Here is a 24,032-nt window from a genome sequence, read left to right on the forward strand (position 1 = left end):
CAGGTCTATGTGCTAGTGGCTATCGGTCTGCAGCATGCAGGTCTATGTGCTAGTGGCTATCGGTCTGCAGTATGTAGGTCTGTGTGCTAGTGGCTATCAGTGTGCAGTATGTAGGTCTATGTGCTAGTGGCTATCAGTCTGCAGCATGCAGGTCTATGTGCTAGTGGCTATTGGTCTACAGTATGTAGGTCTATGTGCTGGTGGCAGCGGTCTGCATTATGTTGGTCTATGTGCTACGGCCATTGGTCTACAGTATATAGATCTGTGTGCTGGTGACCATTGGTGTCCAATATGTAGGTCTGTGTGCTGTAGCAGATATCTGTTGATCTGTATTAAGTTAGTCTATGTTTTGTATCTATTGGTCTGCAGTATGTAGGTTTGTGTCCTGTTGGCTGTTTCTCTGCAGTGTGTAGGCCTACACAGATGAGTCAAAACATTATGACCACAGATGAAGTGAGTAATGTTGATTATCTTAAAACAGCAGTGCATGTCAAAGTCTGGGGTAAATTAGATGGTCAGTGAAGAGTCAGTTCTTGTAGTTGACATGGATCCCGAAGAAATGGGCAAGCGTGAAGACCTGATTGACTTTGACAAGGATCAAATTGTTATGGCCAGACGACTGGGTCGAAACATCTCTGAAACAGCAAAGCGTGTAGGGGTGCTCACAGTGGTGAGTACAGCCCGACAGTGATCTGAGTAGGGACAAACCATGAATTGGTGACACAGTGTTGGGCGAGTGTGATGAACGCTTTCCTGTTTGGTCTTAACCAACAGAAGGTCTACTGTGGCATTAGTCAAAGATATTTTTAAATGAAGGTTACAGGAGACAACAGGTCACAACACACAGTGCATGGCACCCTATCAGAGGCACACAGAGGACCAGCAGCATACCAGGCAAGTAGTCATAATGTTTTGGTTCATCAGTGTATGTCCTGGTGGCTGCTGGTCTGCAGTATGTAGGTCCATGTCCTGGTGGCTATTGGTTTGCAGTATGTAGGTCCATGTCCTGGTGGCTATTGGTCTGCAGTAAGTAGGTCCATGTGCTGGTGGCTATTGGTCTTCAGTATGTAGGTCTGTGTGCTGTAGCAGGCTGGTGCTCTGTGCTCATGATGCAGGTGAGGTAACACCCATTAATCACTCTGCCTCCCACCTGTGCTCAGTAACACCCTCTGCCTGCCACCTGTGCTCTACCGCCAGAACTAGGGCACACCTGTGGGTTTACATACCTTCCATCAGAGATAATAACAGACACACACAGGTTGCAAAATGAATCATCCTCTTTATTTTGTTTGAAAAATAAATAACTGAACTAAAGTACCATAATTATGACAATAACCACATGTGGGCATAAGGTAGAAGGCCTGCTTGCTGTATTGGGGCTGCTGCAAGGCAGTGTTGTAGTCATTTAAAGGCCAGATTTCACAGAGCAGAATTTCTCTGCTTAGCTGGATAACTTGGCCACAAATCAAGACTGACTGATAGGAATATAGTCATGTGAAAAAAATAGGACACCACATTAAATATTTTGCACTGTATTAAGAAATGTGGACATACTAATATTTGATCTTCTTTCAAACAGTTAAAAAACTATTAAAAAAAGATTCCAATTCCTACTTAAGAAAAACTTAGGACACCCTATGCCCTAATAGCAACTGTTTACCCCTGAAATAACGTCAATTACAGGTTATAGTTTCCTATAACCGTCTATCGGTCTCTGATGTCGACTGGGAGAAGGTTTTTCCCACTCTTTCATGCAGAGTATTTTTAGTACTGTGATGTTTGAGGGTTTTCTTGCATACACAGCTCATTTCAAATCACACCACAGCATCTCAATATGATTAAGATCTGGGCTTTGACCTGGCCGTTCCAGAACTCTCCATTTCTTTCTTTTGATCCGTTCCTTGGTGGATTTACTGGAATGTTTTGGGTCATTGTCATGTTGCATGGTCTACCTCCACTTCAGCTTCAGTTTTTGGTGTCAAATTTTCCTCAAGCATCCCCGGTACAATAAAGAATTCATAGTGGATTCTGTGATAGAGAGCTTGCCTGGCCCTGCTGCAGCGAAGCAGCTTCATAACATGACATTTCCATGTCCATGCTTCACAGTTGGTATTAGGTCCTTGTGCTCAAATGCTATGTTTGGCTTGCGCCAAACATGTCTTCTGTTACTATGCCCAAATAATTCAGTGGATTAATCTGTCTTTGTATTTGTCTAGGTGTTTACTGGCAGACTTGACCTGATGTACAGCAAGAGTTTTCTTCTTGCACACCTCCCGTGAAACTCAAACTTGTGCAGTCTCTTTCTGATGTTAGATGCATGTACTTTGAAACAACTGTGGCACAAACTACCTGTAGGTCCTGCAATGACATTTTAGGATTGTTGGAGACTTTTTTAGACATTGTACGGTCTGTTCTTGGGCTGAACTTGCCTGACCTGGCCATGTTGGCAGTTGTTTTAAATGTTCTCCACTTGTAAATTTTTTCTGGACCGTGGAATTGCTGATTCCTAATTGTTTTGAGATCTTTTTTAAGTCCTTTCCCAGACTCATATGCATCTACAACCTTCTTTCTGAAGGCCTTTGTGAGCTCTTTAGATCTCACCATGGTGATACCACTCACTTCAACAATCAAGAGCAAATCAAACTAAATGTCAGAGGTTTAAATAAGACAGGCTCCTCCAAAATCCTCTCTAGTGATGTTCTAATAATTTGCAGCCGTTTTAATTTTAGGCATTTTAAGTAGTAATAAATGTGGGGGTGTCCTAATGTCTTCCTCACAAGAAAATTGCAGTTCTGTTAATTACATTTTACAAATAGACATTTCTTCAGTTTTATTTGTTATGTTACCTTAATTTCTCAATATTGCTAAAATGGAGATCAAATGCCCTTATGTTTAAATATGTTTAAAAAGACAAAGATTTTCATGGGGTGTTCTCATTTTTTCACATGACTGTATCTCTGACCTCCTATAGGACAGGCTTGACCTTTGACCTAAATTATCTGGTTTACCCATAGAAGTTAATGTTACTGTAATTTTCCTATACTATTTAAAAGTAAAACGGTAAAACACAACTACATTAGTAATTACATTATTTTTCCATTTGTTTCATGTCTACAAATGACAAATAAATGGCAAAAACATAAAGGATGTTTTTGCTTCTGCAAAACAAGACTCTACACACAACAATAACTTTTCATCAAATTCAGATCAAAATTACATATCTCCTCTTCCATTTACACACACAAACATGGCTTTAGTTTAATGTTTAGGATTTGACTCACATCAAAAAGCTGAGTGAGAATGAATTAATATCACATTACACCATGGTTTTGTTATCTAAATTATAAACTATAGTAAATTTCAAGGCAGAGGCCTTCAAAATCTGAATCCACTCTTAATTCTTACTCGCTGGTAGGTATGACACTATGTGGCCTATTAGTTACATTAACTGTTCAGTTGACTACAAATGATTACAAAATCCAGGAATGGAAACTAGATTTAGTTTCCTGAGTTGAGACCTAAGACCAAAGGGTTCTGAGGGTTAACTGAGAAATCCTGCTTTGTGCAATACCTCGCAAGCCAACAGTTCTGAAGTTCAAGTCATCTCACCTTCAGATTCAAGTCAAGTCCTTGTCTAGGTCTTATCCTGATCATAATCTGGAAGTCTCAAATCAAAGAACACTGATTACAAGTTGCAAATTATAGAAATCACAACTAGAATCCAAGTCGAATTCTACATCACTGGCTGACTACATCACTAAAGTGCTTCAAATTTGGATTACATTCTCATTTCTATGCTAAGGTGGCACAAATATAACGCATTTGACCCTTTATTCACCTTCGTCTTCCTTCGTCAGCCGACAACTTCTCAGACCAAATTATCTTCACGAAGGTGGCTTGTTCTGATAGTTTGTTGTTCATGACACTCATGATTCATCCACATGACGTTATTGATTATGATGTGCACATGTGGGTCGTTTCAGAGCGCAGGTATACATCACTGACAGATGTGAGTCACCTACCCACGCAAATGTAAACTATCAAATTAGATGAGGAAAAATCAGAATTGAGTAATGAGGCTTGTACTGTGAATGCAGCCTGTGGTCCTAGATCAGATACACACAGCCGATGGGAATTGATGATGGTGGGAGTGAGGGTGTGACCAAGCAAAGACAAGGAAGCAGCTTCATGGAGTCAAAATGGTGAGTTTAATGACTCACCAAAAGGAACAAACTATTTACAAATCAGTTCTCTGCCTTGTGCAGAGATCTCCCCAACAGCATTCTCATCAACACCAACATATGAACAATCAAGGCAGGTAAGACTGGAATTGGAATTGAGCAAAAAAATCTGAATTAGGCTTGTAATGTGAATGTAGACTTACATGATTTAATAGACTTACATGGTTGCACATGAGCAAACACAATTGCTGTCTTTCAGTTTACTTCTTTTGACAGAAATTATGTTGATGTAGCATATTTTATGCATGTGCAATGGACTGACACATTTGAATCATGTAAATTCAAAGCCCCATTTTTTTTCAGTGTACTGTTACCCAGTGCTGTATCCGTGCTGAATGCCTGCATTTGCTTAATGGGCTCGCCGACAGCCCAGAAGAGCCAGTTCTCCACTAGAGCAGCATTTAATCAAACGCTGTGGAAATGTCAGCATCCTCACCACAGGACGTAGCGTCAGATGGAGCTACGGCAGGATACTGAGGAGAGATGAACAGTTTATCACAGACTCACACACACATACTCGCACGTCCTCATCAGGAGGGCAGAGCTCTTTCATCAGTAGCAGTAGCCTAATTGGAATATTTATGCAGTAATTAGTGGGGTGAAGAAGCCTTGTGCAGTAGCATTGCGCTGCTGGGACTAGAGGTTCACTCTGGTGTCATAGTGAACTGGTCAGAGCAGCATACCAATTAACCCTCTCCACCAGAGAGTAGCTGACCTCTGCTCTCATCTCACAGACACATGACCATACACACACGTTAACACACATACACATACAAACATACAGACACATACACAATGCACTTCTTACTAGAAATACAGTCAGAAATCTCTCTGTTTATTTTTTTTCCAGCATCATTCTTCAGTGTTTACGGGTTTGATTCCTAACTGATCACACTTAGATTAAATGTTGTGTGACAAATGTTGTTATAACTGAGAATGGCCCAAATTATACTTGGAGTATTCGTTCATTAAGTTGGTATCCATTTTTCTATTTAATATTCAAAAGTTTTCTCTTTTTTCAGCCACAAAAATTGTAGCAATTTCATCTGCAAAGGCCTTTAAAGAGAACAGTGTTTGTTAAAACAGTCATTTGCAAAAGTTTGTGCAACACTGGTCAAAGTACGTTTTGTTGATTTTCTAAGTGAAAACAAGTTAACACATTCTCTACAGGGAACATATTTAATTTGGCATTTTCTGCACATTTTAGTCATTTTCTTAACATATTGGGAAAAATAAAACAGGCCACATTTTATGTTTTTATTTTCCCCAGTGTGTTAAATTCAGCAGATGAACTGTAATTTGTTGAAGTGTGTTCTCTGTAGAGGATGTGTTAACTTACTTTTTCTTAGAAAATCAACAAAATGTCATTTGACCGGGGTGCCCAAACTTCTCCATACAACTGTATGTTAAATGTTAAAAATAAATAAAGCATCGCTGGTTTAGTTTAGAGCGCATCATAAAACCATGCCAGGCATGCACGTCCTCTCGCCTTACAATGCGTTACTTTCCACGGTTTCCACAGTTATCCATTCATTAACCCCTACAGAAACTCAAATATCAAAATTAGTCAGAATACCCATTCCTATTTTGAAGTGCTGTTCAAGGAAGCCCTATTTATAACAAATTTGTTTTATTATTTAGTTATTTATTATTTAGTTGCAGGTTTATTACATACACTTACCTTGTATCTACACTCATTGACCATTTTATCAGAAACACCTACCATATTGTTGCACTTTGTAGGTTACAATTACTGACTGTAGCCCATCTGTTGCTGCACAGTTTATTAAGCCCCCTCCTTTTCACCCATCGATGGAAATGAACCGCCACAGCAACAGTTTGTAAAGAATTTGTGATGTTGCAAATGATGTCCACACTGGCCGTTGTAGAACAAATCAGAGCTCTGTGAACTACTGTGCTTTCTAACACTATATAAAAGATACATGACGTATGTGTTACTTATACTCTTGTTTATGGTTTTTCTTGTTCAAAAAGGAAGTTGGTGACACAAACTTAAAAAAATTCCTGGATTTTTGACCTGGTGAGATCACATTCTTAAATGCAGCAACTGTGTTGAGAAGTTATGCTATTAACTGATAAGAGCAAATTCAACAGCAGAATAGCCCCTTTTTGTGTCAGCCTTAAAGTAGGCCTAATAGTGTTTATAGTAGATTCTAGGCTTTACTTTAGGGCTAATTCCTCACCCATCAAGCATTGCTCTGAATAAATGCCAGTACCACTGGTACAGATTTCTCTTCCTTTGCCGCTGGAGGGCTATCTCTTTATGCAGGTCTCTCCACCTTTATCTCCAACCCCAATTAAACTTGCCTAATCCAGCTAATCAGAGTCTTCAAGACCATCTGGCCATTAGAGCCAGGTGTGTTCAATTAGGAATTGAGGAGGGTAGCTGTCCAGCAGCAAGATTAGAAATATTAGCACTGGTGTTTATTCACCACACTGGTGTTTATTCACCACAAGCATTTCTCTGGTCTAAGATACCAGCACTTGCTTTTTCACTCTAGGAGCATTTCTCAGGTCTGGGAATACCAGCGCTTGCTTTTCTTCTTTAGGAACGTTTCTCTGGTTTGAGATACCAGCACTTGCTTTGTTCTTGTGGAACATTTCTCAGGTCTAAGAGTACCAACACTTGCTTTCTTCTTGAGGAGTATTTCTCTGGTATGCTATACCAGAATTGGCCTTCCCGCTCCACTAGCATTTACTTGATCTGAGATACCAACGCTGACTCTGATTTTCCTTCTGCAGCAGCATTTCTTTGTATCAGATACCAGCACTGGCTTTTCTTCTCACAGAGCATTTCTCTGGTCTGAGATACCAGCACTGGCCTTTCTTCTCCGAATTGACATTAGCGCCAGCAGCTTGACGGCTAGCAGGCTAAATAGCGGAGTGATGGACGTGAAGCTGCAAAATTATGATCAACTTGAGTCATCCCAGCATAAGGCTGTTATTATGGGTTGTGAATAATTGCTCTGAATGGGCATATGTTATGAGCCAGCTTGCTCTTTTATCGAGCTCTTAGTGGAAGATAAAGCGGCATGCTCTCGCTGGGCTCCTAATGAGCCTCTGGCAATATTCCGTCTGCATTGTTTTGCTCCCTCCTCCAGAGTGCACGTCTGTTAAGGGCCCTAACTGTGGCTCTCAGAGCAGTGGGAGTCCGCACAGGCCAGATTGTCCAGGCTGTTGCTTTTCTTCACCTGTACCTGCCCAAGGCTCTGTGTGTGTGTGCGTGCATGTGTGTGTATGCGTGGCTGTTGGTGTCAAGTCTGGGTTAGAATGTGTCCGCTCTGCTACGCCTGATTAAGGAATCGATCGGCGCTGTGTGTGTGCATGTGTGTGTGACTGCCTCTGTGTGTGAACAGAGGAAAATCAGAAATCTGTAGTGGCTCGCTCTTCCTATTTCTCCCTCTCTCTCTTTCTTCTCTCTCTTCTCTCTCTCTCTCTCTCTCTCTCTCTCTCTCTCTCTTGCTCTCCATCCTTTCCCTTTCTCTCTCTCGCCCAGCCCACTCTTCTTTCCTATTTGCGGACTGAGAGGTGTGCAGAAGTAGACAGGTCAGGGTCCACTGGGCTGTGAAATGTTCTTCATAACAGTTGACTCATGTGCATGTGGAGGGAGGTAGGCGGGGGGCATTCAATGGTGTATATGTTCATATTTTTGTGTACTCTATGTATGCTGAGTTGCCACTTTGCTCCTGCATTCTTGTGATCATTGTCTATTGTGCGGTAGCCAGTTTCACATTTTGGCCACTAAAAGTTGCCTTGGAAATTTTTTTGCGTTTTGCTTAACTGCATCAAATCTGATTTTGTGAGAATTTGGCAACTGTAACCGCTGTGACTTTAGCACGCATGACAACAAGTGTTTTTATTAATGGAAAACTTTAATAAATTTTGCCTTTTACAAAACAACATCTGACTGATTTACTGAAGTATGCTTGTTTATTGTAAATGCAATGTGTATACAATAAACATTTATAATTTTGGTCACAAATTCTTAATTTTAGTCACTAGATTGAGTGGCTTGAGTTTCCAGTGCAAATTTTATATCTGTCAGAAACACCTACCATGTAGGTGCACTTTGTAGGTTTACAGTTACTAACTGTAGCCGAGCTGTTGCTGCAGTGTATCAGTCCTCCTCTGCATATTCCATCAGTGGAGAGGGACCACCACAGAATCACCACTGTCCAGATATAATTTATCTAGTAATATTTTTCTGAACCTGTTTCAGGTTTAGATTTCACATTTGTGTTCTTACAGACTTTACCCTGTGTTCTCCCACTTTAGTTTTTCTGCTTGCTTTATTCCTCATCTTTAGATTCATCACCTTAAAATAGCTTTTAATCTGGCATGCTTGAGTGCTGTTGACAGAGGTCTTCGCTTGTGAGAAAATGTAAGTAAAAAAAAAAAAAGTGAATCGTGTCAGGAGAGACAAGACAGTTCAGTGCAGCCAGAAGGACATTTATATTTAATTTTGCCCAAATATTTTTATATGTAATATTTTATATGCATTGAAATAGAGCTTTAAGATTAAGTCAGCAACAGTGAAGGTTAACACTCTGCAATATCAGCACTGCAGCGCAGTATGGAAAGCTTATCCAGACTAGAACACGTTTGGGAAGTTGTTTGGAAGCATTGTGTGAAGGATAAACTTGTTCAAGTGGAATTTAAACTTAATTTTAGACAGTTGATTATTTTGAGATATTATTATTTTAGCTTTTTTTATTTTATTAGTCTGTTAACTAATGATAGGTATTGATGTATTGGGTATTGGTGATGATGTGGTGATTTGGGTCAGTTTTGGACAGAACCTTATTATACTTGGGTCATTTTCAGACTTTGATGTGGTTCGGGTCGGGTCAGGATTTTATCTCCAGTGCTGACTATAAATATTGCACATGTACCCTGCCATTGAAAATGGCTTTTAGAATATATGTTTATGGCATTAAAGATATTTTGTAAATGTCATTTTTTATGTAATATCATAATAATGTAAACTGTGATGCATTTTTTATACTGGAACATGCTTATTTCAGTTTCACTGGTGAATTGAGAAAAGTCAGCCAACCAAAATATCTAGCCAACAGTGGTCCTGTGGTCAGGACTAGATGATGATTAGCCTAACTGTGCATCAACAGATGTGTTTCTGTCTCTAACTGTGCATCTGCAAAGTAAAATAACAGTGTTGGTGTGGCTAGTAAATGTATGTATATATGTGCATGTGGGATTGATGGTCAGTTTGAGATTTTTCCCCTGTCTCACTCTGCAAGCTGAACAAGGCTGAATGAATGAATTTAGACTGACCCTGTGTGTTCTCTTTAATCATTCTAGCTTGCCCACCATTGGCCTTCATCACTCCCGCTGTCTCTGTTTGAAAACGGTGATTGTGGATTAATTACACTGTGATTTGTTTCACCTTCTCGCTGCAGTGCATAAGGGAGTTGCTATCGATATTTCATTATGTGTGCATAATAAAAGGCCGCTGGCCACTGTTGAGCTGTGGATCTGGCCACTGCAGTAACATGCACATGCTGCTTTAATGAGCGGTCAGGCCGGGCCAAAGTGTTCCGCTGGAGGTTAAGTGCTTTGGAGCGGCCCCTCTAAAGAGCCTCGGACCTGCCTGCCTCTTAAATACACTGACCACATCAGAGGGAAAGAGGGAGTTTGTGTGTAAGGGGTGTTGAAATGTACAATGTGAAGGTGGCAGTTCAGCTACATTGATTTTGGAAAGTTAGAATCAGCTAAAATATTTAATAAGGTATGTGCTCATTTTTCACCATTGATCTGCATGTGTAACAGAATATATACATTTTATATTTATATAAATAATGTTTATAGAAATAAATACAGATTTTATGTATTAAAGATTATGAGAGTGTACGTGTAGTGTGTTCATTGTACTATGCAAAAGTCAGAGACTACCATTTTATTTATTTAATTTCCAGTCATTTAAGAACAACTTATTCATTTTTCAGCATCAGAAAAGAAAGCAGAAAACATGTAATCAACAGAAAATTGCATGTAAGTCTCAACAACTACATTTTTCAATAGATGCAAGAGTGGAGCTTGATTTTCTCCTCTCTCAAAGATAAAAGCTTTAAGTGCTGTTCAAGTGATGGTTACAGGGTACTGCTTTGAAAAGTATTCAAAGCATGAAATTAGTTTATTATATTTGATTATTAATTAAATTCATTAATAAGCAGTTATAACAAGCAAATAAACAGAGCAACAGTGACCTGTTGTTTGCCTAATAGTAAACCCACATTCATACTGTTTAACCTCAGATTTTGATGTTTACTGAACAGCTCACTTTTGCCCTTTTTATTAGTATAACTGCTTATTAATGCTTTGTAAAGTGTTATGACCTAACTAATAACCACTAATAAAATAATTTCAAACCATTCATACATTCTTATTCTAAAGTGGTCACGGTGACAGATTTGGTGGTCTACTAGGTCCTGCATCGTTGTTAGGAGTTAAATTTTCTTTTAACCTTTATTGTTGTTTTTGAACTAGAGTTTTGGAAACTCCTGTTCACACTTTTCCACTTCACTTTCTCCTTCCTTGTGCAAGTGGATTATTTTATATCTAATCTCATCAGAAATATCTCCTTCAGTCGTTTCAGATGTACATGAGAAATTTGCAAAGCAAATGAGGTGTGTTTAGGTAGTTGCTTTCGTGAATGTTAGGGTTGTTTATATTTGTAGTTTGGTTCCGTTGGTCCATACCAAAGCAGAAAATTACATGTCGCATTTTTCAACATATTTCACATCAAAAGAAAGTAAACAAAAGTAATATGGGTAAAGGGTCACAACTGATTGGACAGATTTTCTGATGTACAATAGCTGTGATGATGTCCACTGAACTTTCTGAATCAGGCTGTTCTCTGTTCTATCTGGGCTCGTTGTTTTTATTTATCTTGTTTTAACTGTCGTGTGATATTAAAGCAATAAGCCATGAAACTCCCTGCGCTGCTGCGCTTTTGCACATTGCAAAGCAGGGTGAGATTCATGTAACCGCCTCGAGTGGCTTACTGCTTTTACAAAGCAAAGAAACCTTGGTGCCTTAATATAATGTAATTTATGTGTGCAGTCATATATGTATATCGAGTGTTTTATAATGACTTTAAACTTGCCTCAGCCTCATTTAAAAACTGAAACTATCTGTTTTATGATTGCCGATTCAGAGCTTATGAAGAGATGATGAAACATGCATCAAAACAGCATCAGAAACTCGTCTTTTCAACATACCAAAAAAGTTCTGCTGAGAGGAGACGACAGTTCATTCTGACTTTGGTCAAGTCTGGTTTAGATGTCTTTGCCGTTTGGCATTCATAGATCAAATGAACTGTACCAGAGTTTGTTACAAAGTGAACCAAGACCAACCTGCTTATTAGGTGTGCACCAGAGTTCTGATGGCAACATTCTCACTTGCTCTAACGAACTGCATTAACAAAGCAGTCGCACCAGGTTCGCTTTAATCGAACCAAACCTGCCAAGTCTGAATGCACCATTAGTGTCACAATTAAAGGGAACATAATGTCAGTGATCTTTTGGTAACAGTTTTGTTGGGAGGACACAGCTGTAACTGGTTGGGTTTAATGCTGGAAGAATGGAAGAGTAAAAGTGGCAGTAGAGTGCACAAAAGGAAAAAGTGGACAAATTAAATACTGACAGATTTGATATGTAGTGTTGGAGGCTTTTGTACTGTATATGAGCAGGTTAGTGTGAACGGTCAGCAGGATCCCCATGACTGTACTCACTCCTGTCCTTGACATGCTTGCCTGCTTTTCATGCAAAGGCAGCCTTTAGTCAATAGGATTAATGAGGCAGGAGCTGAGAGACACTTTGGCAGTTCTCTGCTTCTTTCCGGTGTGGAATCACTTGAATCAGACAGAGAAAGAATTTCAGCACCATGGACAGCAAACAGCTTTGGCCTAGATGTCGGAGAGGATTTTTTTTCACTGCATTCAGGGCCATAAATACGGTGAATTATGCCAAATGTTCATTTTTGAGTCGTGGGTGCCGACTGCTAGACTGCATTTAACTCAACAAATCATTTTTATTCATCTTTGAAGGGCAGAAATGTGTTTCACTGCTGCAGGTTAAAATGGACAAAACACTATTAATAACATGCAGTTTAATTAAAATGCTGAATAAGGCCACAATATGTCTTAATGTAGTAATGTTATAGAAACCAGCAGGGATATTCTTGTGGGTATCCAAACTGTTCTTAGAATTTGTTTACTTAATTACATATTTGAATAAGGCATGTGCAGTTTCAAATAAAAAAATAAAATAGTGTATTGTGTATTTAACAAAAATGATTATAGTCTTTAACTACAGAGAGCTGTAGGTCATGCAAGGCAATGAATTTTCTCATTTTTCAGTTATACTTTGCACTTTGGCTCTGTTGTTTGTCAATTTTTTCATCATTTCTATAACTGTGGCTACAGATGGCGTCAGAAGTCTAGTGGGGACTTTCCTTTCTGCTTCTGTTGTTTTACCGTGTTCTGCGTATTGAGCAGAATGTTGTATTTTCAAGTGGAATCAAATCAGTAGTAGAGAAGTCTACCACCTCTCGATACTTAGCAAGAACACTGGTTACAAATTACTTGTGCAATATCCCTCATAGAAACTGTGAAATGGCTCCACATATTCAACATCTCTACTGTTGATCTGCTGCTCAAACTGTTTGAACACATCTATGCTGATTGGTGTTGCAGAACGAAGGAATAACAACGTTTTCAATCACTGTTTCTCATCTTCATTAGCATTCAAGGTATTTGTAAAGTCTGTACTGATAATTGACAAACTTTGACATTTTGTTGTAGGCCTACTTGTTTCCTAAAAACTGACATTGCCATTTTTGACAATTTTTTTGGCCGAAAATGTTCAGTGGGCATAATTTCAGTGCATCCTTAACTTTTTTTTATTTATTAATTTATTTATAATATGTTTTTTATTATGAAATTATAAAGTTATAAAGTATAAATTTGGGATATTCTAATACTATATGTTTATAAAAATGCGTGTGTGTGTGTAAGTGTGTGCTTTGCTGTACTCTGTGTTATAGTTCTTTTTCCCCTTTGTTGTTTGCAGAAAGTGTCTCAGTACACACTGATAGTACAGGCCACAGACATGGAGGGCAGTCTGAGTTTCGGCCTGTCCAACACAGCAACTGCGCTAATCACCGTCACTGACATCAACGACAACCCTCCAGAGTTCGACTCCAAAACGGTGAGTAGCTTCATTTCCAAACTGCTCCCTGCTGTTTGCGCACTGTCCAGCCTGCAGGTGTTGAAAGACTACAGAAACTCCTTACTTCAGTAAGAATATCACAACTGTAATGGTAATTCACTAGAATATAGATAATATAGATAACATGGAAATTTGAGAAAGTGAAAGGTGAGAAACTACACAAGTAATTACTTGAAGTTACTTTAGGTTAATATTTGTCTTACAGAAAGCAGGTCCAATCTTGGCTAGGGTTCTCTAAGTTTATTGGCTACTTAAAAGTAAACAGATTAAGGCTTATTACAGAGCTGTCATGTTATTCTTGTTATTCTGAAAAATCAAAGAACAAGAATATGCAAGCTCAATTTTGCTGGACCACCATCAGCTGCATGTTATTTGTGTAACACAAATGTCTAGGGTAGAGGATACAAAAACTTTTTAGTCCACCAGCCTATAGTGTCTGATGGATGTCCACTTAGATTTTTTACAATTTTTTGACACTTTTTGTCAATACATATTCATGCTACTACCACTAATAATAATCTGAAATAATAAAGCAAAAAGACAAAATGTGTAATAATAATTCTGACATGCTCTATCCACTGCTATTTTATGAAGAAATCCATGAAGACTGTTTTAGTTAGCTCTCTAGCTAGGTCTAAATTAGCAGACTCAAGGACTGTCATTAGCATGATAATACCTCCACTTGCAGAAATGTCTAAACTTAACTACAGTTGCACAGGATCATGTATCAAGTCAAGCAAATGTACCTTTCTCTTAAGAGTGTATAAATAATAAAATAAAATATGAGCAAAAACCACATGTTCTCTAGCCATTTGTATATAGGCTAATAGTGTTAGCACTAGAGCTTTTAAGCTAGCTATTGTTACATTGGCAAACTTATTACAAAATGCTAATTATAAAAATAGTGATCAACACATCAAAATACTATTAAAGCTTACATTCTAGTGCATGTAGAGGTCGTGTGCTAGTGCTCGATAAGTTTATCCTCACCTGAAAGAGTTAAAAATTGCTATATACTGAAGGCGAGAATATCCAACTTTAGTCAGACACAGCCCAAGCTCAGATAAACTCTGTACTCACAGCTGTGTTACTGCTCTATCAGAAACAGCTTTTGTGTTTTTTGTCTGACCCATGACATATTCCAATGAATGTCTTCTGCTGTCTTTTATTATGTGTATATTAGCCCTACATTTAATGTATGAATATGAGGACAATGACATGGCTTTATTTAATTGTAGTGTATAGCACCACTTTTTGTTTGTCTTGGGCAGTGCCTGCACATGTGCCTTTCAACAATAGCTATTGGTCGGTCAGTCAGTCAGTAAGAGACTTTCATAAGAGATTTTCATAGGCTGGCAGTCTGGAAAAAGAAAATAGTAAAAGAACACAGTATCTACTTAGATTAGTTAGCCAGCTTTCTGATTGCTTTCTTGGGTTGGAAGCTGTGAAAAGCAGAATCTTTAACCAAACTCAGGTAAAAGTGAATTGACTCTAATTTAGTTATACTTAATAAAATACTATTACTCATGAGGTAGGGGTTTTGAGTTTTAGAACTGATCATAATAATATTCAGTGAAGTGTGTGCTTATGTTTGACCCAAAATGAAATTCTCAGGCTATTTAAATCTATAAAAAAGACTTTTTCTTCCAATCATGTTTGTGCATTTTTTTAAAAATAACCACACCAAAAAAATGCATGTCCTAAAGAACTGTAATTGAATCAAATAGTGAGGTCAGTGATCTTCATGTCCTGGAGAAAGCTTGTGAGCTAGCTAGCGAAACACTTTGGTTGGCTAATGGTTTTTGGTTTCTGCATGTAAAATGTTGCAGAAAACACACATCTTTTTGCTTAATTGGAGTTTTTTTTTTTTTATGCAGGGCTTTTTTGCCATGCTAACTTAATGGTTCAGTGGTACTAACTTAATGGTACATCGGTGGACTAATGACAAGTCTGTTGGACAATGTTAACAAGCACAGTATTGCCCCCTACTTTGAGCTCAGTCCTCATTAAGCAGTGGATTGGTTTAGAAGTTTCACACTCAGATTGTTTCCACCCTAAAAAGTGAACGTTCCCACCCACATTTAGCCTATGATCTCTCATGGTTGTCGCCAGATGTTCTCGTTACCAGATCATGTCTGGCCCTGTGAGACTGCTCTGTAACAGGATGTACGTTTTACCACCTCTGCCAGTCTGTCAAGGAGACGCACACGTTCAACTTGTGGCCTCTGAGCTGTGCGTGAAATTCTCAGCGTTCACACAATATGCATGTAGGAGGCAAAATAGGACAGACAGAGAGAGAGAGAGAGAGAGAGAGCGCAAGAGCTTGTAACTGAGAGAGCTAACAGATCAGACACACTCTTTGTTGTCTCTCTCTCTTTCTCACCCCATTCTCTCTGTTTTGTGCTGGTGCCAGTATAGCCTCAGGTGGCTGTGGTTTGTCTGCAGGCATCTGGCTCCTACCCTTCTCACACACACACACACACACACACACACGCACACACACACACACACATTGCTCCTAGCCCTGCTTTTCACGATGTTTGTTTCTGTCAGCCTTCATCTCCCTCTCTCTCCTTCTCTCTCACTCTCGCTTTTACCATCCATCTCTCTCTCTCCCACTTGCGCTTTTTCTCTCATTCTCTGTGCCTATCCATCTCTCCTATGCCATTTATCTCTCTCTCTCTTTCTTTCTTTCTCTCTCTCTCTCTCTCTCTCTCTCTCTCTTCTCTCTGCCCCTTCCCTCCCATCTCTCTCAACATCCATCTCTTCTGCTCTTGCTTTTGCACTCATTCACTAATAGCCTCAGGCTTGTAACATAGCATTTGGCATTGTATGATTTTAAATTATTTCTACCTTATTTCTCTTTCCTTCCATTTTAGCACAAAGTTTTTATCGTCAACAAGGACAGTTTCCGAACAGGTACTGCAGTTGACTCATGTATTTTAACATGGTCACAGATCAGCTAAAATACAACTGAAATATAATTATAAAGACACAGTTTTTGTTTTCTTTTTTTACAACTGCATAGTTTTCATAGTTCAAATATTCAGGAAGAGAATTAACCTATTCATGCTCCGCCCACAAATGCATTCTTTGACATAAATGGTTTGTGAGGTTGAACAAATAATATCACCATAATGAAAAAATTGACCACACATTGTTTAGTGTCGTCACTACATAATGTTGAATTTTCTGTTTTAATGCTATGCCAAGCTTAACCGTGTTGTTGTAGCTAATTACAGGGACTTCTATGCAAACTGGCTGAGCTATTAGGTTATAGAAGTGTGTAATAAAACGTTGGGCCTGCAGGTGGGCCCATGTAAGGGGTTAATTTTGGTGCTAGAAATACACCACAAACAAGGGTACATCCCCTCTAAATCCCACCCACAAATTTCTCTAGTTCATGCTCTTTTAACATCTGGAGTTATCAGTAACAAAGTAACAGAGTAAAAAAAGCTAGCGAGTGAAATGCTATCACTGGCTAATGGAACTGTTTTTCCCTAATCAGAATTAGAATCACTTTATTTCATCAAGTATGTTACACATACAAAGGATCTGTTTTGGTTGTTGCATGCATGTATGATATGTAACATTCTGAATAGACCAGATAAGCACATAGACTGTTAATAAATATTTAACTAAGGGACAATAAGTCTACATTCCCACTCATATTTCAATCTTAACTGTTATCATTTTAGCTATTTATTTTGTATATGTGAAAGGTTACACTGTAACTGTAGATTAGGTGTAGTATTTTGTCATGTATTCAAGCTAACATTAGCATGCTGGCAAATTTGTTGTTGTTTCAAGCTAGTCTCCTGGGGGCAGACATGATTTTGTATCGACAATGTCCAAGGACAACCATACGAACTTTCATGAGATCAAAAATGGCCCTGAGAGACTAGTTGGAAACAACAATGAATTTGCCAGCATGTTAACTTTAGCTTGAATACATGACAATAAATTATACCTGATCTGTCATTACAGTGTAACCTTTCATGCATTCAAAATAAGTATCATTTGAAAAAGATAACACACTCCTCTAGACAAAACTGAACATGTGTTCACTGGGAGACTAAAACCCCTCGTAAGTGAGGTACAGCTCAGAGTACTAAAAGTGTATGGGTCTTTCAGAGCCCTTTACATGGACAGTAAGGTTGATGGCTCTTGAAGATGCTGTAGCAGGTGGGCATCTTAGAGGGACCTTTGTTTTGAATTTGAATTTGACCTTTGAATTGATTCCATTTAAATAACAGATAAATCAAATGACATCTTCTATCTGTTCCTCTCCACATGTTGCTCTCACTAGCTCTCTACATGGTTCTGGTCCACTAATGTAGCTCTTTTTAGCTGTGCTTTAACTTTGCCCCCGCTCAGCTCTACCTGTCTAGCAGTGCAGTAGCATTTGAACTGTCTGCCTCTGTTCTGTTTTAAATCAATGTTTGCTGGGATGAGGGAGCAATAAAACTAATACATTTTTTCTAGCTTTTGCCATAGCTTTGGTATTTCTCTAATTCGGGGCTGCCTAAAGCCAGAAAGATGCCCTGTTCCTAGTGCTACTACATACAATATTTTTTTACAACTTATATACATATTTTTTAGGATTTTAAGTACTTGTAGAAATAAAACATATAGTGTAATGTTCAGAATGTATATTTGCTTTAATCTATGTTCATTAACACCATGCATCACTGTGGCTCCTATGTAAGTTTCTCCATGGATACATGGCAATGTATGGAAAAAATAAGGCAAAGTAGTTACTAGCCAGCCGTCATGCTTGACATGGCACTCTCCTCAGGACTTCCACAAAAATATAAAATGTATCATTCTGTAAAACTCGCTGTACCAAAGGAAATGATGTAGGTCTTACATTCATTATAGAAAACCTATAAATAAATATGGCACCTCTGCTCAAGCCCTTAGGTCCAATCCCATTTCTTATTTTTACCCCTACCCCTTGTTTTCAAGTGTCACCTTGCCCCTTGGAATTGAGTTACAAGAGGGAGTGGTTGAAATGTTCCTCTATGAAATGGGAGCCTTAAGTAAAAAATAACATTACTTCATTAACAGGCTACTAGCGCTGCTCTGTAGGCGACCCTGCCAGTCTGCAGTGATAGCAGAGAAGGGTATTGTTAAAGTTCAGCAACCTTACTGTTGGGCTTTAGTTAAATTTAGAGGATCAGAAGCTTTCAAAAAGGGGGACGCGATCAGTATGTATTGTCGCCCATCCCTAATTTTTTGGTGATATGAAGCTGAAGTCAGCTATTCGCCAGCTTTTTGTTCAAATTTTCCCGTTCCACCTTAAATGGTGCTGCAGTTCTGACGCTGTTGGACACCTAAGGTGCCAGAATGTAACCACTGCACCATTTAAGATGGAACTTAGTTAGCTAGCTACTGAGACATCAGCATACTACTAGCGATTTTTTTATGCTTGTTATAAAGAACTGGACCAAAATACATTGAAACGACATTAAACTAATATAATACAATGGTTATTGTAATTTTTAATGGAGTAAATGCTCACATTTGCGGGTTTCTGTGGTCTCTCGTGCAGCCATCTTGCTGGTTGTTCTTTTTTTTCTCATAACACTCCGTTTGGAGTGTGTCTTTGAAAAACCTCTGTTTGGAGGAGCATGCAGCCCTAACACTCTGCCCTACCCCTCTATCTCAACAAGAATCGGGACACCCTACCCCTAGGCGTGAATGAGCAAAATGGAGGGGTAAAGGCTAAGTGGTAGGGGCTAGGGGTGAAATGGGTTTGGGCCATAGTTCTGTTTTCTTGTAGTTCTGTTGTTGTGCTCCACTATAGCTCTGTCTTGCCTCTTGGTCTAGTTCATCTTAGCTCAGTTTTGATTTATGTAGTGCCTTTCTGACAGTCATGGTTGCTTTACAATATTTTGAATAAGCTGGAATCTGTTTAGGCTTCCCAAAAATAGAACTCTAAGTGTGAGGAGAGTGTGAACCAAGGTTTCAGCGTTTCTCTCACCAGGTCAGGGTGAAAGAGGAGCAACATTGTGAAGCTAATGAAAAGGGCTTTTAGTAAATACTTCATATGAGGGTCAAAGGTGTGGGAACACAAACTGTGCCAAGATTGTGAGCATTAGCAGGGGGTTTAAACAGTTCAAAAGCCAATTTTGAGAGCAACAAGCAAAATTTTGTCTGGAATTAATTTAAGACAGTTGCAGTTTGTCCTACATATTAAATCATAGATACATTCAGGGGTGTATAAAATATAAATAACAATATACAATAACACAACACAATAATAATATAAAAATTGTGTTCTATGTAACAGTTGAGGCTAAGACTGAATCACCAAATAAATCTGGCCAAGGGGAAACATATATGATGAAAAGAAGAGGGCCTAGGACTAATCCTTAAGGCACACCTCTGTCTCTAATGTTGTAGCAGTTCTGCCCTCTCTAGCTGTAGTGTCCTAACTCTCTACCTATGCAGAGTCTCTGACTCTCCTCAACTCTTGTTGCCTTGGCTTCAGTGCAGGAGTGTTTCAGAGTGTTGGCTGGTGCTGTCAGGTGTGTGTGTGTGTGTGTGTGTCTCTGTGCTTTGTCTCTGTGTGACAGAAGCAGTGAACAGGACAGAGCACAGAGCAGGGAGAGCACTTTGTGAGGATGAAAGCAGAGGTGTCCAGGCAGCATCTTTAAAACATACCAGCCTAAACACACCCCCCCCACACACACACACAGGTTATTATTAACATTATTACTATCCAATACATCCATCCATCCATTATCTAAACCGCTTATCCTTCTGGGTCGCGGTGGGGTGCTGGAGCCTATCCCAGCTGTCATTGGGCGGAAGGCAGGATACACCCTGGACAGGTCGCCAGTCCATCGCAGGGCAGACAGACATACACATTCACACACTCACTCACACCTAGGGGCAATTTAGCGTGTCTGCATGTTTTTGGACTGTGGGAGGAAACCGGAGTACCCGGAGGAAACCCACGCAGACACGGGGAGAACAGGCAAACTCCACACAGAAATGACCCTGGTCACCCAGCCGGGAATCAAACCCAGGTCCTTCTTGCTGTGAGGCAACAGCGCTACCCACTGCGCCACCGTGCCGCCCCTATCCCATACAGTAACTGAAAATTAACATCTTATTGTGACCAATACCTATATCATAAACCAGTAATTGAAAATAAATATTTAAATGTTTTACATTACTTAATGTTGATATTTTACATTATTAAGCTGACACTAAAAGTGTCTAAAGCCTTTCATAACAGCAGGTGATTAAAAATTCCTTAAAAAAATTAAGAAGATAGATAGATAGACAGACAGACAGACAGACAGATACTTTATTGATCCCGAAGGAAATTTACATGGATGAATGTATTGCTCACCTTTTAGCACACATAGGAGTTCAGCTGATGATGAGACTCGCAGGCAGACATACACAAAGCTAATGTTCTTTTTGCTTGGTTTTGCTGCAAACTAGAAGCTTGACAAAAGTAACGGTGGACAGCAATAATTGCAAAGCAGTGATTTGAGGGCATACCGGACGAAAAGTTCCACCATGCAGAGTCGCAGAAAAATGTCAATAAACATCAAGCTCAAACTCATTTTGCACTCTATTGGCATATATTTAAAGAAATAAAACATCAACATAATTTGGTGAGTAAATCATATCATATTATCTAACTTGACTCTCTGTTTATTAAGCTTACGGTACAAGGTGAAATAAGTTACTGGGCCACGTCACCTACTACAGCTTTTTGTGGGTTTAATTCTGAGTTTAATTTAATGCAGTAGCAGCTGAGGGGTGCGCATTACAGGGCAGTGCTGTGTGTATAACCTTAAAAAAATGTGGTGGGTCTTCTTCTGCAGATGTATTGATAACAGATAAGCAGAGACGATTCACGAGCCCCAAGAACACAGGCCTGTAGGCAACCACATACCCTGCATACATAGACGCTATGTCACTGATTGGCCATCAGCACATTGCCCATTCCTAATTACTACCATTAGACCTCTCATTATTACCTGTATTGTTACCTCATCCCTTGAAACACTGCTTTAAAAAAGGGTAAACAAGACTAAATTAACTAAAATTAAAAGAGACAGAAAGACAGAAAAGGAGAGGAAGAAAAAAATAGAGAGAGAAAGCACCTGTCTCCTTACAGCCCATCTTTTCTCAGAGAAAATCACGCAATCATGCACTCAAGCCCACTTTGCCCTCTATCTCAGAGGCTGAGAAAGAAGGGGGAAGGAGAGAAAGGGAAAGGGAGGGTGAGAATGACAGGCAAAAGTCAGGTGTGTTTGTATGTGTCAAGAGGAAAATAGCTCTTTAATGTTAAAGAAACATTTCACTCAAAAAAGCTGATATGGCTAATGACAAATGAACACGAATAGAAAACAGTTAGCATAATCTCATTTTCAGGAAGCTAATTGACCTTTCCTTGCTTCCATTAATTTCTAACAACAGTAGCACTGTCACAACATTTCTTTCTCTTTGTAGGTAAAGTACTGAAATGTCAGGTTTTTGCAGCGACTGCACATTTTGTTCCTAAGACAAGGATTCTAGGTTAAAAACCGATTAAAAATTCCAAAACGCTGCTCTGTGTCAGTCTAAACTCTCTGTATGTTTTTTCTCCTTACCCTCTCACTCCCATTTGCATGGGTAGATTGAGCACTGTGGCAATGATCAGTGAGTATTTGCATATGACAGCAGCCTGAAAGACTGAACATCTTTCCGCAGGAGACGCAGAGAAACGTGAGCAAGCTAATTAAGGCAGATTGCTGGAGGGGATGTAAACCATGCAGATATATTAGTTCCGATTTTAAAGACACCAGTATGTTTTATTCATTTCAGATGGGGAGGAAGCTGCTTGAAGGTAGAATTCACCAGCTGTGGTAGAAACACAAATACAGCAGCACTTTCCACATCTTGTTAAGGCACACAACAGTAATGATGGTAATGATATGATGATGATGATGATGATGATGATGATGATGATGATTCATAACCTTCCATATGTAAATTTCGGCAGATTTGCTGTCATGAGATTCTGGTTTTAGACTGCGGAAAGAAATGAGATCTAAACATGGCTATTATAAACTACATACTGTCTTCTCATGTTACATGTATTCTGTCAAAAGTGGATTTTCAAGCATGTATCGACCAAAAGAACCAAAATTAAGGTACACTGATAATAACTCCAACTGCATTTTTACTGCAGCTAAGTGTCATATAAAAAGCAATAAGCCACAGGAGGCCATCATCAGAGCAATTGTAAGAGGTATTTTTTAGACATAACACCAAGGAGCCTTAAGTGCCTTAATTGCTTTTATAAAACAGTAACAAAACACAGTGATAAAATACACCAGTGTTCAATAAACAATAATAAGTATTATTAGTTATAATTGCAATTAACAGTTCTTCCCACTGTTAGTTCATTAACAGTGGGCTATGGTTGCTAAGCAACATAATGGTTAAAGGTTGCTTCATAAACAAGTGACATGACTGATGTGTTTTTAGTACAGCAAGGTGTTTCAAGTTGGGGGTGATGACATTTTAAAAAGCATGTACGTGATGTGACATCACACAAAATGATTTGCCATTTTCATTTGACTTTTTAAAATAATTTACATCAAACAGAACATGTTCTACAATGTGGCGAGAGACGACAGTACATACATATAGCTGAAACATCAAACCACTGATGCACCCTGCTCTCACACTTTATGCAAATGTGCTGAACAGCGACCAACCAGATTCTTGATATGTCATGCCGTTATTATGAAGTGCAGATTACTATTAGTAATTATTATTATATTTTTAGCAGCACCCCCAATTCCTGTTTCCCTGTAACTTACAGGGTATATTAATACAAATGTGCAGAAAGAATGTGCAGGTTTTACAATCCCATGTAGCACTGACTCTTATCATTATCTGCCTCTTATCTACTCACTACTTTATATTGAAAAATAGATTTTAAACAAAGTTGCTTCTTTCTTCTTTCTCTTCTTACAAATCCAGCTGCATTTTAACAACAACTCTATATTTCGTGGCATACTAAATAATGACATATTGACATACTGCTGATGTCATCTTGTAAGACATTGACAAACACCACCGGATCAATATACTACAAGTAGTTTTTGCAAATTGGCTTCTTTGATAACGGCAATGAAGCAATACACTCATACTAATGTGGTTGCACTGAGCCGGGCTGCACCTTGTATTTGTGTGTTTGCAGAGTTAATATCAGTAGTAGTTTTGTCACCCGGTTTGCCATTAATAATTTCTACTAGTAAAACATTCTTACATCCATGAGTTAATCCTGACACCACAATGTTTTTGAGAGTGTTACTTGAATCCAAAAGTATTTACTGAATGGCTTTTTGTCAGTGGTAGCTTACAGAAAACATAACCTGTTTAACTTTACCAAATTCAGTGAAACCTCAGTAAGTGGTTCTTTAATTCTTTCAATCATCATTCTTTTTTAGTGTATCATCAAACTTGCATATGAAAAGAATTATCAGATATTTGTATTTAA

At 38.9% G+C, this 24,032-nt stretch overlaps 1 protein-coding gene across 1 annotated transcript in view; it reads left to right on the top strand.

Moving 5' to 3' along the window:
• The window catches only part of cdh4 (cadherin 4, type 1, R-cadherin (retinal)), a 327,046-nt gene that overhangs the window by 272,749 nt on the left and 30,265 nt on the right, over positions 1 to 24,032 (top strand). The window contains exon 9 of the mRNA XM_036559624.1: positions 13,352 to 13,489. Coding sequence (XP_036415517.1) covers positions 13,352 to 13,489 — 138 coding nt within the window. The remainder of the gene's footprint in view (positions 1 to 13,351; positions 13,490 to 24,032) is intronic.

The sequence above is a fragment of the Colossoma macropomum genome, unplaced genomic scaffold (genome assembly GCF_904425465.1).
Source record: "Colossoma macropomum unplaced genomic scaffold, Colossoma_macropomum, whole genome shotgun sequence".
In the NCBI taxonomy this organism is placed as follows: Eukaryota; Metazoa; Chordata; class Actinopteri; order Characiformes; family Serrasalmidae; genus Colossoma; species Colossoma macropomum.